The 15,201-nt window shown below is 47.5% G+C and overlaps 1 protein-coding gene across 3 annotated transcripts in view; it reads left to right on the top strand.

Moving 5' to 3' along the window:
* taok3a (TAO kinase 3a) overlaps nucleotides 1-15,201 on the top strand; it is a 40,079-nt gene that overhangs the window by 4,149 nt on the left and 20,729 nt on the right. Inside the window, exons 3-5 of one of the 3 annotated variants that reach the window (XM_037482073.2) lie at nucleotides 9,153-9,257; nucleotides 10,910-11,061; nucleotides 14,039-14,287. In XM_037482073.2, the coding sequence (XP_037337970.2) occupies nucleotides 14,156-14,287 (132 nt within the window). In that variant the 5' untranslated portion in view covers nucleotides 9,153-9,257; nucleotides 10,910-11,061; nucleotides 14,039-14,155. Of the gene's footprint in view, nucleotides 1-9,152; nucleotides 9,258-10,909; nucleotides 11,062-13,969; nucleotides 14,288-15,201 lie in introns of all 3 variants that reach the window. The other 2 variants (XM_037482075.2, XM_037482072.2) reach the window with 2 other exon arrangements.

Raw genomic sequence — 15,201 nt, 5'->3', positions numbered from 1 at the left:
TTGAAGTTTTCCCATGGAAAATCTAGCGTACATTCAGACATTGATTGGGCCGCCAATCCACCTGCCTTCCGTGGGCTTTGGGCTCGCTTTGACATCTGTCTCAACTTGTTTACGGCACGCCATACCGATACGTGAGACGCAGAACAGATTGGTTGTTAAACACGTCATGCTAGCTTTCCTTCTCCCTCTCATTGTTTTCCTCTTCCAGCACACTAACCCCCCCCCCCCCCCCCCCTCTCTGTCATGAGAGAGGCATTTCTGGCAAGTCAGCCTCTCTGGGTGTAGGAGGTTAGCATGAGCGACTTGATTACAGCCCTTCATCAGAAGCGCGCCTCCGATCCTCTGGCGAGGTTGCAGCTGTGACCATGAGTATGCTCCCCCGCCCCCATCTTCTCCTCCTCCCTGCCTCCAACCCCCATTATGTCTGGCTACATCTGTCTACAGCTGTGTGAAATCTGCAGGCCTCTTCTGCTCTTCCATGACTCGGCCGTGTTGGAGTGCCGGGGAATGAAGGGCAGCCATCATCGTCACCCAAAGCGACATCCCCGGTGCTGATGGCCGCCTCGCCTTACCTCTGCCCACCACTGCACACGTCCTTGTGTCCGGAGCAGAATTTAGCACAGCGGTATGACGGAAAGCACTGCGAAATATTTTTAGAACTAAATGGTACACCGTACCAAGAAACTGAAAGTGTCGTGTCATCGGCGTACAATTTGCGTGTCTTTCTGTTGACTCTCGTCTGAAGGAAGCCGGGCGGCCGAAACTCCAGTGCATGCGCCCGCTAGCTTAACAGAGTGGGGCATGTCAGCCAGGCTTAGAATGCGTGATTGTGATAGACACATTTGCTTATGTGAGTGGGGGGGCGAGATAATACACAGCACCACACTGGTCTATTTTGAGAGCTTCCTTGCCCAAAGCGCTTTTGTGTCTCACTGTTCTACATCATAATTCCTACTCACGCGCCTTGCATTTATTTTTTAAGTGTTGCTGCACATTTCAACGCTGTCTTTAGTTCCGAAATTTTCATGGCGGCAAAGCCATTTACTGTTGACAAGCTTTCAGTCCATAGCGTTACCAAACTTTGAAGGGTGACGTCTCCCGGCAGGGGTGCAGAGAACCTTTTCGGTCTTGCTGCTATAGAACCTGACGTAAAATGCCTTCATCTGTTGGGCTCTGGGAGTATGTGCCAAATACACCCCCCCCTCCCCCCAGTCCCAAGCTCTACGCAGCCCTAATGCTGTGACTGGACTGCCTCCATTGGGTCAAGTGGAGATTTGCCTCTGATGAATCTGGGGGAGATTGCGTTGCGCCCTCGCCAGCCAGCAGTGATTCCGGCTAAATGTGACTTCATTTAATTTTTAGTTAAGTCTGTGGCTTGGCCCGGCTCAATTTTGTTTGTCGCAGCGTTCCCCACCAAAAATGTATAGCAAACGATGCTTAACGATTAGACCGCATCTTATTTCATCCTCGTTCTACAGTCGCTGCAATCACTTCTCCAACTGACCCCCTCAATTTGTCCGACTGCATGTGAAACGTGTCAAACTGCATAAGGGCGAAAAAAAGCAGGCTACAAAGTGACGGCCGCTGCCACCCTTAACAGGACAGCTCTGTATGCCTTGGTGAACCCAAACAGCCTGAGGTTGAGCTGAACAATAGTTCCAATTAAGCTGTGACTGGGGGGCAAACTTTGCCAGTCAAGCCCCCCCCCCCCGCCCAGCTACTCGCCTCGCTCATTCTCGTCCTCCCTAACCGTTGAACACAAACGAGCCAGATGTGCAGCGCTGCAAAGCCAGCAGGCCACAAAACCCTGGGATAATTGCAGGGCCGATGTCGTCCCACGGGGCAAGTGAGGAAACGGTTAAATCAGCAGGCCGCCTGGGTATGAAAGAGGCTGACGCGCGCCAACGCCCATTCCGGGCCTTTTATAGACTGCAGTCTCGGTGACCCTTGTCCAACTATTGTTTCCTGGTGTGATACAGGGGCCGTGTTGAAATCCCATTGTTCACTCTTAACCGCTCCACAGTGAAGGAACAGGAAGAGGGCCAGCGCTACTGGTCGGTTCTGGTTCGTGCGGGTTCAAGGGACGGCTCTCGCCGGTAATCACAGGCCGATGCACTTTGTGATCGCTCGCTATACTATCAAGCAGTCATTCACTGACTAGCGTTCAAACTGAAAATAGCCTCTCAGTCCAGCGGTACGACGGGTAATACGTGCTTTCAGTACAGTGCTATGAGAAAATGTACGATGATACTTTGCCACACATGACCGTTCCAGGTCAAGATGATTATGAAGAACGGGGGCAGCAGCAGGTTGGATGAGTACAGGTGACTTTCCCACTTCACCGTCCCATCCTCAGCCAAGGCAGCACTGGTTTTATTGCGTACACAAACTCATATACTCAATACTTTATTAGCTGTAGCTCCAGCATCGGCGTATCTCTGCACATTGATTCTTTTTATGGAATCTGTGTGTGATTTCTTTTCTTTTTTTTTTTTTTTTAAAGAAGCTTGAATGAATTGTAAAGATGTAAAAGAGAGGGGGGGAGGCTAAGTTTTGACCCTGAATTAATTCTCAAACTAATTGCGGGCGGACTTTACAGTCCTGAAACCCACGGGCCCTCTCCCACTCTGTGTAAACCTCAGCGATGATGTACATAATTTATACTGTTTGAAAGAGAAGAAGCGGAAGAGGCTAAACGCAAGGGAAATGACTCACTGGCCTAGATGCATGTTTCCTTTTTGGGGGGGTTTCCTCTGCTAAATTTCCTCTCTCTCTTTCTCATTTTGGCTGATGGTTCTCTCTCTCTCTCTCTCCTTGTAAAAGGCAGAGGAAGGAACCGGGTTGTAGGCCAGGTATGCTCGGGCTGAACTAGCTGCGTCTCATCCAATTGAGGTGCGATCGCTGGACGAGTCAAATTACTCACCAACTTAAAACTGATGTGTAAAACTGAACTGCTCTTTAGGAGGAAAAATGACGATGAAAGTGAAACAACTCTAGTATTTTTTTTTTCAAACAACTCTCAGCGCACTGTGCATCTCTGATGATGCAGTCATCTCCATTCTATGGCGACGTTTGTGGTGTTTCACTTGTCACTTGTGTGACTTTGACACAACCCTCCCCGAATCTCTCCCCCCCCCCCCCCCCCCCCACCCCGTATTCCCATTTATTCTTCTCTTCACGGTCAACCGATGTCCACAGGCTCCCTCAGAAAGCGCCTCCCTGTAAAACACTAGTAGTTGCAGGATGTGTTTTTTTTCTTCCTCCTCCTGTCTATTACGGAGCTGACAGCTGTGGGAGTCCTATTCATCAACGCATCACCCAGAAACGCAACCGTGAGGGCCCCTGCACCCCCCCCCCCCCCAGCCCAATGATTGCATGACATCATGGTTTTCCCTCCAAGCAAACCGCCTTCAAGAAAGCCCGGGAGGACGTCTCCGCCGCCCGGGCACAGGCGTCTTCCGTGGAATCCGTCCAGCGAGCTGAGGGCTTTCGAGTGGACTCGTGATGGCGGCAGCGGCTTCGTTCTTGAGGCTCTAGATCAGTTGGTGTGCTCTTCCTGGAGGAGGAGCCCGTCTGTCTGTCTGTGTGTTTGTGTGTGTTTGTGTGTGTTTGTGTGTCCATGTACACTGCTGATTAAATGACTGTAGCACTTTGTGATGTGATGATGACATGCGCTCAGTGTGTGTGTGGGGGGCTGCGTCCACGCGATAGAGGCCCGTGTGTGTGTTTGCACTTTTCGTTTTCCCCTCGCGCACTCAAAGCTCTCTGGTGCTTTTCCCACGGCCTCGTGGGAGGAAGCGGAATGGGGCCGCGGCGGCAGGATGAGTCACTATCGGACCATCAATCGGCGCGTGAATCGTCGGGGACGCAGCAAGACGCAAAGAGCTTTCCTCACACAGAATACTCGATGCGGGGGCTAAATAATTCCGCCCTGACACAGTGGGAGCAAATCTTAGTCAACTATGAAGGGCTGCGACGTGGCCTCGGCGTCAGAGCCATTCGCGAGCTCTCGTACGTGGATGTAGTTCCATGAAACGCGGCTTCGGTGCACCTGCACCATGTGGTTTTCTTTGTTGCCCAGACCGTTTCCAAACTGGCTCCTGTGGTCTGTGTGGCAAAGATGATGCCACCAGTTCTGTCCTACTTCTGGTAAAGTTTAAACCGTTTTGTAATTGTTGTATATAGTCATAATTCTCCCCCAGTTATGCTACAGCTGACTGAATAATGTGCTTTGTTCATGTGACAGAGCTATTTTTGATGATGCGGTTATGGTGTAAGAAAAAAGCGAGGTCCCATTGGGAAAAGAGTCTAAAAGTTAAATAATTGTATTTTTAGATATGACTTTTTTCCCTTTGTTTTCCCTGTAGTATTGTTGTATTATTAAAACTGCAATGCACGTAGTTTATTTCTTTGGTCTTTACAGCCAATGCATGATTTTTGTTGAGTACTTAAAAAGGGCAAAAAGCATTTTTCTTTAGTTTTTTCTTTTAAACCTTTTGCAGTGTGAATATTGCCATGGAGTTAAACATTCAGATGGCTGCTTAACTATGTTAACAAATACTAAATCTAAAGTTTTGAGCCTTTTAAGCATTAAAATGGTATAATTGTATATTAAGCAGCTAGTGTGGATAACGTAAAACATTTCAGTCATCCACTTAAACACTATTGTGCAATGGGTCATCTACGGGTGCAAAGATATCATCACGACACGATGACTAGCGCGACCACACCTGAATAAATGGGAATTGCCTCGTGATGAAAGGCCACAAAGCCGTCCCGTGTGAAAGGAACCGAGCAGTGGCCGCTGTAAACATTTGGATTGAACTTGTGTTTGCTGGTTTGTCTCTACTATCCCCTCAGGACATTTTGACATGTAAGGAAAACCTGCAGGCGAAACTAATGACCCAAATGCAGGCGGTCTGTCCTCAAGTGTTCATTCATGGGGTCATTTGAGGTGAACACAATGGAAGTGTGGCGTCATCGCCGTTACACGCAGCGTTATCTAACGCAACAGAAGAGTGTCTCCTAGACGTTGTCACTGTGGGTCTGACTGCGAGCGAGGAGACTTCTGAAGGACGCGTGATGCCTCTGAGGGGTCAGAAAGGGATTAACAGGATGGAGGAGAAGGGAAGCTGTCTGTTCAAACAAACCAAAAAGGTTTAGTTCCACTTCGTAGCTTGTAAACACTTGTGGACATTGATTAGTTTGAAGCAGTCATAAGCCAAATAGTTTTGGGCAACCAATGGGATGAAACCGTACTGTCAGCAGCGATTTGACGCTAACACACACATTTATGCTTATGTTACAAGCTCTGATTAGACTGCGTCCTCTCATTTAACTAGAGCTGCTCTCCCCCGACCCACAGCCAGAAGCCAAACATGGGAAATCTAGGTTAGAGCATGTCTTCACAGGAGGGGATCCAGCTGCGCTTTTTCGAAGTGTCTGCACAGGCCTGTTTTTACCTTTTCGAGTCTATTTCCTTGTGCTTTACACGCACACATATTCATATTAACCACACATTTTGCTTAAAGCATGAGTGTCGCCTTTACTCAACAGTGTCTGAACACATCCTGTGTGGACACAGGCGTGTGTTTCTGCTGCTCTCATAGCCGTAAGGTCCTGGGGGATGATTCAAGTGTTATTTCATGTTTATCATTTTCAAATTTTAAACCCCCCTCTGGACTGTGACTAAGGAGGTCTTGCTGAAGTGCACACGCAGATCTCCTCAGATCAATGATTTTCATAAAACCCAACGCGAGTGCATGTTGGTGTCGGTACAATGAGTCAGCTTCGAGGAGGTGGCGCTGGTGGATTCGTGCTTTTTAACATAATGAACCGGTTCGGGGGCTTACGAGGGTTTTCAACAATATAAATAGAGAAAAGATCCACATCTGGACATGTGTTTTACTGCAGGCATGTCACGGGACACACGTGGTGTCAGGATGAACAAGTAGAATGAAAAGCATCTCTACACTTTCTGATGAAACAATTATTTGAATAATGATCTTTTACCCAAAGCACTTTGATAAAATTGTGTGTGTGTGAGAGAGTGAGATTTAACTGAATTTACTCCCATCGTTATTGACCTGGACAAAGAGCACCAATCGTACCATTAACGGCCACCTTGGCCTACCACCTGAGTTAAATCAGTACATCCAGGCTCCTGCTCCTAAGCCCTCTATCCTGCTGTGTGTGTGTGTGTGTGTGTGTGTGTGTGTGACCTGTTGATACCTCATAACACTCCCGATAAAACCGCCGTCCTCTTCCCTCCTTTCTCTGATGTGCAAAGCGGTCTGCGAGGGGCTGAATAATTCAACAGTCGGGTGACGGTGACGCTGCACAGAGTGGTTGCTTGTGTCATTCAGCGCGTGGGTGTTTTTGTATTTATTTAAGGGGAGAGGAGTTTGCACGCTGGCTGTGGTCATGATAGTGACCAGAGAGGATGAACGTTTTTATTGGACAAATACTCCAGGCATCTCTCACAATACTGTGTATTTATGAGATAGCTCTAAAACGTGTGTGTGTGTGTGTGTGGTCACATGTTGTGTCCTGCTGGGGGGGTATTGTGTATTTCACAGCTTAAGGAGTTTGTATGGGGTCATTCGCTCTTTTGACTCACGTGGCACTGACCAAGGATGGTTCTCACCATTGATTCATCTTGAACAAAATGTGTAATTTTGCTAAATGCCATATTTAAAGAGACATATTTAAAGAGCCCACACCGAAGTGTTTCACAGTCCTTCACCCCAAGATATCAGTCCAAGAAAAAAACAGAATCATTTCACAAGCATCGACCTGTGAAGGTCTGTTCAACAAGTCAGTGAAATAATCAAGAGCTGTACAATCTAAATGTAGGCAAATCATAGTCTGATAAATAGCGGATATCTCCAAATCCTGTGTGTTAGTGGTGTGTGTGTGCGCATAAGTGATAAAATCACTGGTGTAATGCTGTTAGAAGTTTATACAGGGACTGGTGCCTGCATACTGCAGCGCTCCATACTAGATGGAGGTGATCTTTCCTCCACCCCCCTCCCCAGCTACACCCAAAGACCTCCCAAACGCCCCAGAGATTAATATTATATAACCTATATGAATGTTTCCCACGTGTGAAGCGTATCCTGTGTTGGGCTTGTGCCGCTCTTCTGAGTCTGCATCGCTGCACGTGGCTTTTCTACCTCGACGGCAAACGGAAGCGTTGCCTCGTGTGGTCACGTGATCCTCCTTCCGTAGATGGGAGGGAGTGGCACCTTGCACGTGCTTTTCATTGGTGCTGCTGATCGCATCGTTTAACGGCCCAACGTTACTTTATGGCGGTGCGGGCCAAGGTATAAAGTGCTGATCTGATACCGGTGTTTGTTCTGTAAGCTGAACTGCGGAAGTGACCCGAGTCATTGTTTTATGTGAACGACGTCGGTCAAAGGTCATCGGTGCAAAGTCCAGCCAAGTGGAGTAGCCATTGCGTTGGTCTGTTTTCGCTTGAAGGTAAGAAGAGGAAATCACTTTAAATAAAGCAGAGATGTAGAGTCGGGGTCTGGAGTCGGCACACAGGCCCCTTTTTATTTGTCTCATATTCGTCCCTCAGCCCACAGACACCCACATTTCTGTTGCCATTAGCCTTAAAGCTAATCTGAAGGTAACCGTGTGTGTGTTTGTATGCACACGTGTCTGAATCGTGTCACTAAGCTCTTGCGGTGAGAGCTGCCCCCAAGTCTTCAAATCCTGCTTTGAAGCGGGGTGTGTGTGTGTGTGTGTGTGTGTGTGTGTGTGTGTGTGTGTGTGTGTGTGTGTGTGTGTGTGTGTGTGTGTGTGTGTGTGTGTGTGTGTGTGTGTGTGTGTGTGTGTGTGTGTGTGTGTGTGTGTGTGTGTGTGTGTGTTTTTTGTGTGTGTGTGTGTGTGTGTGTGTGTGTGTTTGTGTTTGTGTTTTTTGTGTGTGTGTGTGTGTGTGTTCTTCGCTCTGTGAAAATGAGTCACTGCTATAAAAATCCTCACCACGCCGCCCTGGCAGGATAATCAGGACATAATGTTTAGTTTCCTCCTATCTCAGTGGATTAGTTTATTTTCATCCGGGGAGAATTTATTGTGCATTGTGGGACTCTCCTCATAGGCAGCCGTCTCCGTCTCCGACTTTTATTAAAAAGCAGCATTTCGATGCGGAACGCGTGATTCCCTTAAAGCACAGCGGCCTCAGACGTGACTCACCAGAAGCCCACCTCAGTCAGCGCCCCACCATCGAGTCTCATTACCGTTGATACGATTCTGGAAAATCCGCAATTATAAACGCGTACAACGTATTATCAACTGTTTTATATGTTTGATCGTAGTGCTTTAACTGCACATTAAATCAGGTTCACACCCTGCATCCACACTAAAGAGGTGATTAACTCAACACGTTTTATCTGCTTTCGGGACCTGCTCAATGGTACTTTTGTACTTTAGGGGAATGCTTCTGTTTGTACAGAATATCCTGATAGTCAGCCAGGAAGTGATGTCATCTGCCGCAGCCTGTTTGTTGCTTGGCACTTCACGAACTCCCAAAACTGTTCCAGTGGCTCCTTTGACCCAGGAACAGAAATGTCGTACGAGGTTTTAATCTGCAGCCAACACACTGAGGGAGAAAGCTGATGTTTATCTCGCTACACTCAGCACCCAACCCGAACCCGTCAGAACTTTGTTGCAATAATCTGGCCTCACTTTAATAGAACAGATAGTCTGACCATAATTCTTGGTCATTAAGCCAATTATAAAAGTATGTGTGTATCGCTTAGCAACAGTGTTGTAAACCATGTGAATTCTTCATGAGGTGAAGTGTGTGTGTGTGTGTGTGTATAAAGTGTCCTTGAATTTGAAAGAGATGCTTCTGTGTGTAAACATGAAGCACTTCCCTTGTATAAAAGGCCAAAACGTTTATTTTAAGGTACCTTTGGCCCAGTGCATTCTGGGATGGACAAGAATAGTATGGTGTTTTTTTTGAGGTGATAAGAGTCAAAACAAGTGACATTTTGGCAATTCTACTGATCAAAATGATCAATCAACAATATTCTTCTCATAGATTACAATTTAATTTTGTTTCACATTATGTCAGACACAATTCTCTGCTGCGATCAACTCCGACCACCTGACCCATCTCTGTGTCTCCCCGCTGCGTTCCCCAGGTGCCGTCTCATTCGGGTCATGAAGAGAGTCGGCAACAAGAAAACTCTGGACTCCCACTGAAGAGAGGAAGAGGGACCCGACACCGCCTCACACATTTCATGCTGGTAGGTCTCACAAACACACACACACACACACACACGTTCTGGTTATTTTTCCACATCAGGGCACCTCATCATGAATCATCACTAGTGTTCCCTTGTTTTTTTCTCTTTTTTTTACCATGCACTTTAATTCTATTGCTACCTGCAGCCCTGAAATAAGCAAAATGTCCAACTAGCTCCAGAAGTGATGTATCCAAGAAGCAGATTGTTGGAAGCATCTGACGAACCAACTCTCGTTTGGTCTCATTGAGGTCACCAGCAGTTTATCTGGTTGTGTAAACTGGCTCTTGATTGCCTTGTAGTGAAGCTGTCTGTCTGTCTGTTGAAGACCGTAATAATTGTATTTGTTCAACAATTAGACAAGTAAATACTATGCATTTAGTATACGGCAAAGGATCCTTCCGTCAATGCAGCGTATATTGAGTCACGGAGGGAAAAGCCGGTTCCGATTTTTCATTGATAAGAAACAACCGTATCACATTTGGCCCTTTTTTTTTTCCTTTCTCAAATTGGCTCGTCATCAGCATGCGACGCGGCACTGTGCATGTAATCCGGCTTCTATATTATTCATAACGGGGTTGACCCATTTAATGTCATGCAGGAGGCGCACACACACACACACACACACACACACACGGACAACTCTCCAGGGCCGTCGCACTCGGTTGAGATGACGTTCTCTATCTTCAGGCAGTCTTTTATTTGAAAGAATTGTTAAGTACAGCAATGTTGGATATGAGGCTTCCCTGCTCACTTTGAATGTGCCCCTTCATGCACTACACCTGCTCTCCATGATGTCACAATAGGAATCCTTGCATAATTCTTTTTTTTTTTTGCACATACTGCCTCTTCTATGTCTCAATGCAGACTATTTACCAGTTTGGTTTTTATTTTTTTCTTCTCCCCCATGTTTCTGATTAGAGCTGGCAATTTTAATCCCAGTAAGAATTCCCACAGTCTGCCTAATTCCTGTTCCTGCCTAAAGCCGGTAGGGGGGCCAGTAAGCCGCTAAACCCCCCCTTTGGCTATACACGCATACGGACGCCTGTGTGCACTGGCGTAATTGTGGAAAAGCGTTTTTTTTGTACGCACACAAATTGAGAATAATGCACTCCACGTGCCCTCACGTGAGAGTTTAGACCGAATACAGGCGGACCCCCGCAGACTGAGAGCCAAGAGAATGATAAGAAAATCACATTTTACTCCTTGTCGAAGCTTTTCCTTTTTCAAAAGAAGATGATCAAAGAGAAGCGTTATAGAAACGCGGGCCGTGAGAAGGCAGACTGAAGGAAGTGGAGAATGAGATGGGAGCAGGAGTGAGACGAGTCCACACGGTTTCCTATCAAACTCAATCCAGCGCGTCTCAGCGGGGCGGCAGTTTCATGCGTCGATTTTGTGCACAACGGAAAATCTGCAACAACGGCGTCTGATGTAATCCTCTTTCCTGTCTGTGTCAGTGCCCGATCACAGGAGTGAACAGTTTAAATCGTAATGTTTTCCAATTACATACACAAAAAAATAGAGACATAAGTTAAAATACATGCTTAAATTGTACAGGAAACGCAGCTTCTTCCAGATCACTAACGGACTGAAGCGAGGTGCTTCTTTCCTCTCGGTGCAGCTCGAACAAACCTCTTGTTTGTTTACATTTCTAGATTCATTTTCATAGACACTGGGACGTCCCATTTAGCCACGTCTGCTGCAGCCGTATCCACCAGCCTGAAGGACGCGGCCCTGCAACAACATGTTGGTCCATAAATTAGTCACGGCACATCCAACGGGGGCCCCGGGGCTGGGGTTGTGCGCGGTATGTGTTTGTGTGTTTCTTGTGTATGCATGTTGAACTTTGGCCCGTAGCATGTGTGCACTTACTCATACACCCCACAACAACATTTATTCAGGCTGCATTCACTGACATGAACACATAGGAAATGCATGATTGTATATTAATTCATTTTTTTAACAGTCTGGTATTAGTGTTGTGTAATTGTAACCCGAGTGAGATTATTGTAAACCGAATAATCTCTTGTGTATAATTTTAACGATGCATTGTGTGTTACAAAGCTTTCAGCACCAATACCCACCTCCCCCGGGCACACACACACACACGTCCGCACACCTACACATAGGTACGGTGTCATGTAGTCACATGTAGCAGCACACATCTACTAAAGAATTCACACACACACACTGAGCATTAAATCTGTCTAAGCCATTTGTCTAATCAGCTCTCTCCACACAATACCATTCATAGAACCCCAGCAAATACACACAGAGCTCTGCCGAACTAGCGGCAGCTCCACCAAGCGCCCCCCCCCCCTGTGTTACAACCTGTTGTTGTCACATTGCATCACTTCACACATCTTGGAGGAGGAGGAGTGAAAAAGAGGGTGAGAGGGAGGTGTGCAGAGTCTCCAGAGTGCTCACACCACACCGGTGTGCGTTTGCTTTTTTATTTTTGTCTTCTACTCATCCGCCGAGTCCTTCCATCATCGTGGTTTAGATCCGGCGTCAGAGCGCCTTCACGTGCAGCAAAACACGTTTCATGTTGTCAAAAGTTGTATGTATGTGTTTTTCATAAGAAGAGGGTTTGCAATGCGGCTTCTGTCAGTTTTTATGTAGTAGATACCTGGAGAGACGAGAGACAGACAGCGCTCTGATGCAACCAGGAGACACACACACACACACACGTGGTCACACACATCCTTGTTCGGTCGGCAGACAAAGAACACTCGCAGCTACACTGGGAATTACACACAGCGACACAAGTAGTACACCAAGATGTCGACAAACACACACGCATACAAGTGGAGACCAAGCTTTGTTTTTTCTTGCAAGGTGAAACTTGTCCATAAACCTTCTGGTACTAATCAGTGCTGAAGGACTGTTGATCTGAAGAAGCATCTACTGAAGGCCTTTTAAGCAGTGAGACGAATACCAGGTGACCGGGTTCTATTCATTGATCCGCTAGAACCTGTGAACAGTGGAATCCAAATATCTGTGACCTGCAGGTTGTGTGCATACGGCCACGTTGCCCTGCTCTGCTCTACGGGTCGTTCATCATTCGTCACGTCTCCATCCCGGGCGTGGAGCTCTCGGCTGAAGCCTTCCTGCTTCTCTGCGGTCTGGAGAGGCCTACAGGGCAACAAGCCAACGTGAATATATGTGACCTTTCCCGTTATGCCGGGCCTGGTGTTTGTGTGGGAAGGGTGGGGATGATACGCAGGGTTTGCTTCGACAGAAAATCAAAGCCATGGCATTGACTTTAGTCGGGGGGGGAGTCCCAATACTGACGCGCTCTGTTCTGGCTGCAGGTTGCCGCGACGCCTTGGAAATATTTCCCCAATTTTATATTTTCCCAACTTGCTGATCGCCGCCACAATGCTATTGGAATCAGTATTTCCCGGAGTTAGATGCTCACCCGTGTCCTCGTCTCTACCTCAGGGGGGGAAAGAATGACCAGCAGCTCTTAAAGGGTCAAAAGGGCCGCCAACAGGAAGTGTCTGCAACCTGCATCATCTCTGCTAGCCAGCAGGGGGCGACTCCTCTGGTTGTCTGCTTACACAGAACTATGAGCTAATGACCCTACGTTTTACTTCATTTATGACACCTCAGTAAACATTATGAACTTTATGGTCTTAGTCGCTGGTTCAAAGTCTATTACAAAGCTTCACAATGTTGATTTTCTGTGATTGACAGTCTGCTGCCAGAGTTGTAAACCTACTGAGGACACTCAACACTTCTGTTAAACTAGATTTTATTTAAAACACTGAGGACGCACTTAGTTGGACTTTACCAAGCGTGATATGATGTGCAAATATTTATGGAGAAATATACCCATCGCTTTGAGATTTATGATGGGGTCATGGTTCAAGGTTCTAAATGATAAAGGTAACCTTCACAAGGCTTCAAGGCTGCCATGTTTACACATCCGGTGCAGTAGAACCGAGGGAACTGCACTTCGCATTTAAGGCCGATAATTTTGGAGTTGGTGTGATGACTTGGATCCCTTCAAGAGCCGGGGATTAGGATGATGCTGATGCTTAGTGTCTCGGCCTGTGCGCCTGTGTGTCTTGCTGCCTCCGCCTGTATGTCAGCCTGCTCAGTGTGGGGCCGGCCTTTTGGAGCCAGATTCTGCTTGCTGCATCTGGCCTGTGTGCACAGAGATTTGATGGTAGAGAGAGAGACAGAGAAACGGAAATGAGAGAGATGGCGTGTATCTGTGTGTGTGTGTGTGTGTGTGAAGCATGTGCAGCGAAGCTAACTGGAGCAGGGGGTCCAGGATGCATACACGCTTCATGGGCTGGCTGCAGCAAAACATTAGGTCTGTGTGTCTGTGTGTGTGGAAATCATGCATCAGTGACTCAGCTTCAGCTGTAAAGGTTGTAGTGTGCGTGCGTTTGTGTGGGTGTGCGTGCGTGCATGTTTACGTGAGCAAGTGTGACTTGGACGAGCAGCAGAACTAGACGGCTAGCTGTCATCATATGACTGTCGTTTTTCCCGTCTTGTGTCCGCACAAATGAACAATGAAAAGGCCTACAGGCACACACACACACACACACACACACACACACATTGTGTGAAGGCCTGTGAAGTTAAATGAGATCAAACAGTGTCCGGATGTTTCCAATAACCACCGTAGGATTATATTAACGGTAAATCACTCTTCACCCTGTTGACCCTACTTTTAATATTTGGAGGTAATGTGTTTCTAGGTTTTCCGGGAGGTGTTAAACCATTACCTGCAGCGCCTGAAGGCAACACATGTCCGTTCCGCTCCGCAGGTCTAGCTGGCCAATGCCGGGCCCGTCGTGGACATCTGCCGCCGGCAGCAGCAGCAGCAGCAGCAGCAGTGCGTGCATGAGCGTCGTCCCCGGCGCCTAGCTCATGTCCAGCCCATAATGCCGTCGTCCACGCGGAAAGGCGTGCCCAAGGACCCCGAGCTGGCCGACCTCTTCTTCAAAGATGACCCCGAGGATGTCTTCTGTGACCTGCACGAGATCGGACATGGCAGCTTCGGGGCCGTCTACTTTGTAAGTGCCGACTCGTCGTTGTGTGTGAAGGTTTTTCATAGTTCATCGTAGAAAGAGAGACGGACAGTTTAATAGAGTGAACACTAGCATTAAGCAAGGCCCTCCTCACCCTTTACTCCCTGGTACTTATTAAATCATGAGCAGCACATTGATTCATTCATGAACACGTCTCCCTGTTATCGATTCATTGATTTGTTCACAAGTGTAGCGCGCTACATTATGGCTCCACGAATGCAATTAAGTAGAGACAGATTCCCTCTCTGCACTTTCTCTGTAGCCTTATTCTTATTAATCTCATCATCACTAATTACTCCGCAAGCCTTTGATAGTAAAGCTGTGTGGAAAGGAGGGGTTGCGAGTATATCGCGTCCCTTTGCTCTCCTCCAGATGCAGGGCTGGGGGCGATAAGCCTCCCTCCCTCCCTCCCTCCTAAGACAGCTGGTTTCCTGGTTCAGAAAAACAGAGGCCGTCCATGCTGGGGAAGGATATTCTTAGCTGGCAGGGTTTAACCATCCTCTTCTCTGTCACGTCATCCTCACACACACACACACACACACACAGCCTCCTCACTGGTGCCGAAGTCCGTCTGCCAGACTCCAGTGTGCCTCTAAATCCTGCCCTGATGTGCTCATTGACACACTTCTGCTGTCCGCATTACAGCTGGTACGCTGCTAGCTTTAGCTCTCAGCCCAGAAGAGCTTTAGTGAGAGTAAAACCCGTTTTATTCACAGTCTGCGTGCTGAAAGGACGGATCCGGGTCGCCATGCTGTCACAACGAGACAACAGCGTTGGGCAACGTAGGGCACTTTGATCTGGTTGTACGAGCCGCATTATCAGAAGATGTTTGCAATACTAGAATTTTAAACGATACCAGCAGCAGTGTATGCATGTGTGTATTAAGGGGAGGGACTCCA

Source organism: Pungitius pungitius, chromosome 5 (genome assembly GCF_949316345.1).
Source record: "Pungitius pungitius chromosome 5, fPunPun2.1, whole genome shotgun sequence".
Taxonomy (NCBI): domain Eukaryota; kingdom Metazoa; phylum Chordata; class Actinopteri; order Perciformes; family Gasterosteidae; genus Pungitius; species Pungitius pungitius.
The sequence above is the reverse complement of the archived record's forward strand: the minus strand, read 5'-3'. Positions and strand labels throughout refer to the sequence as shown.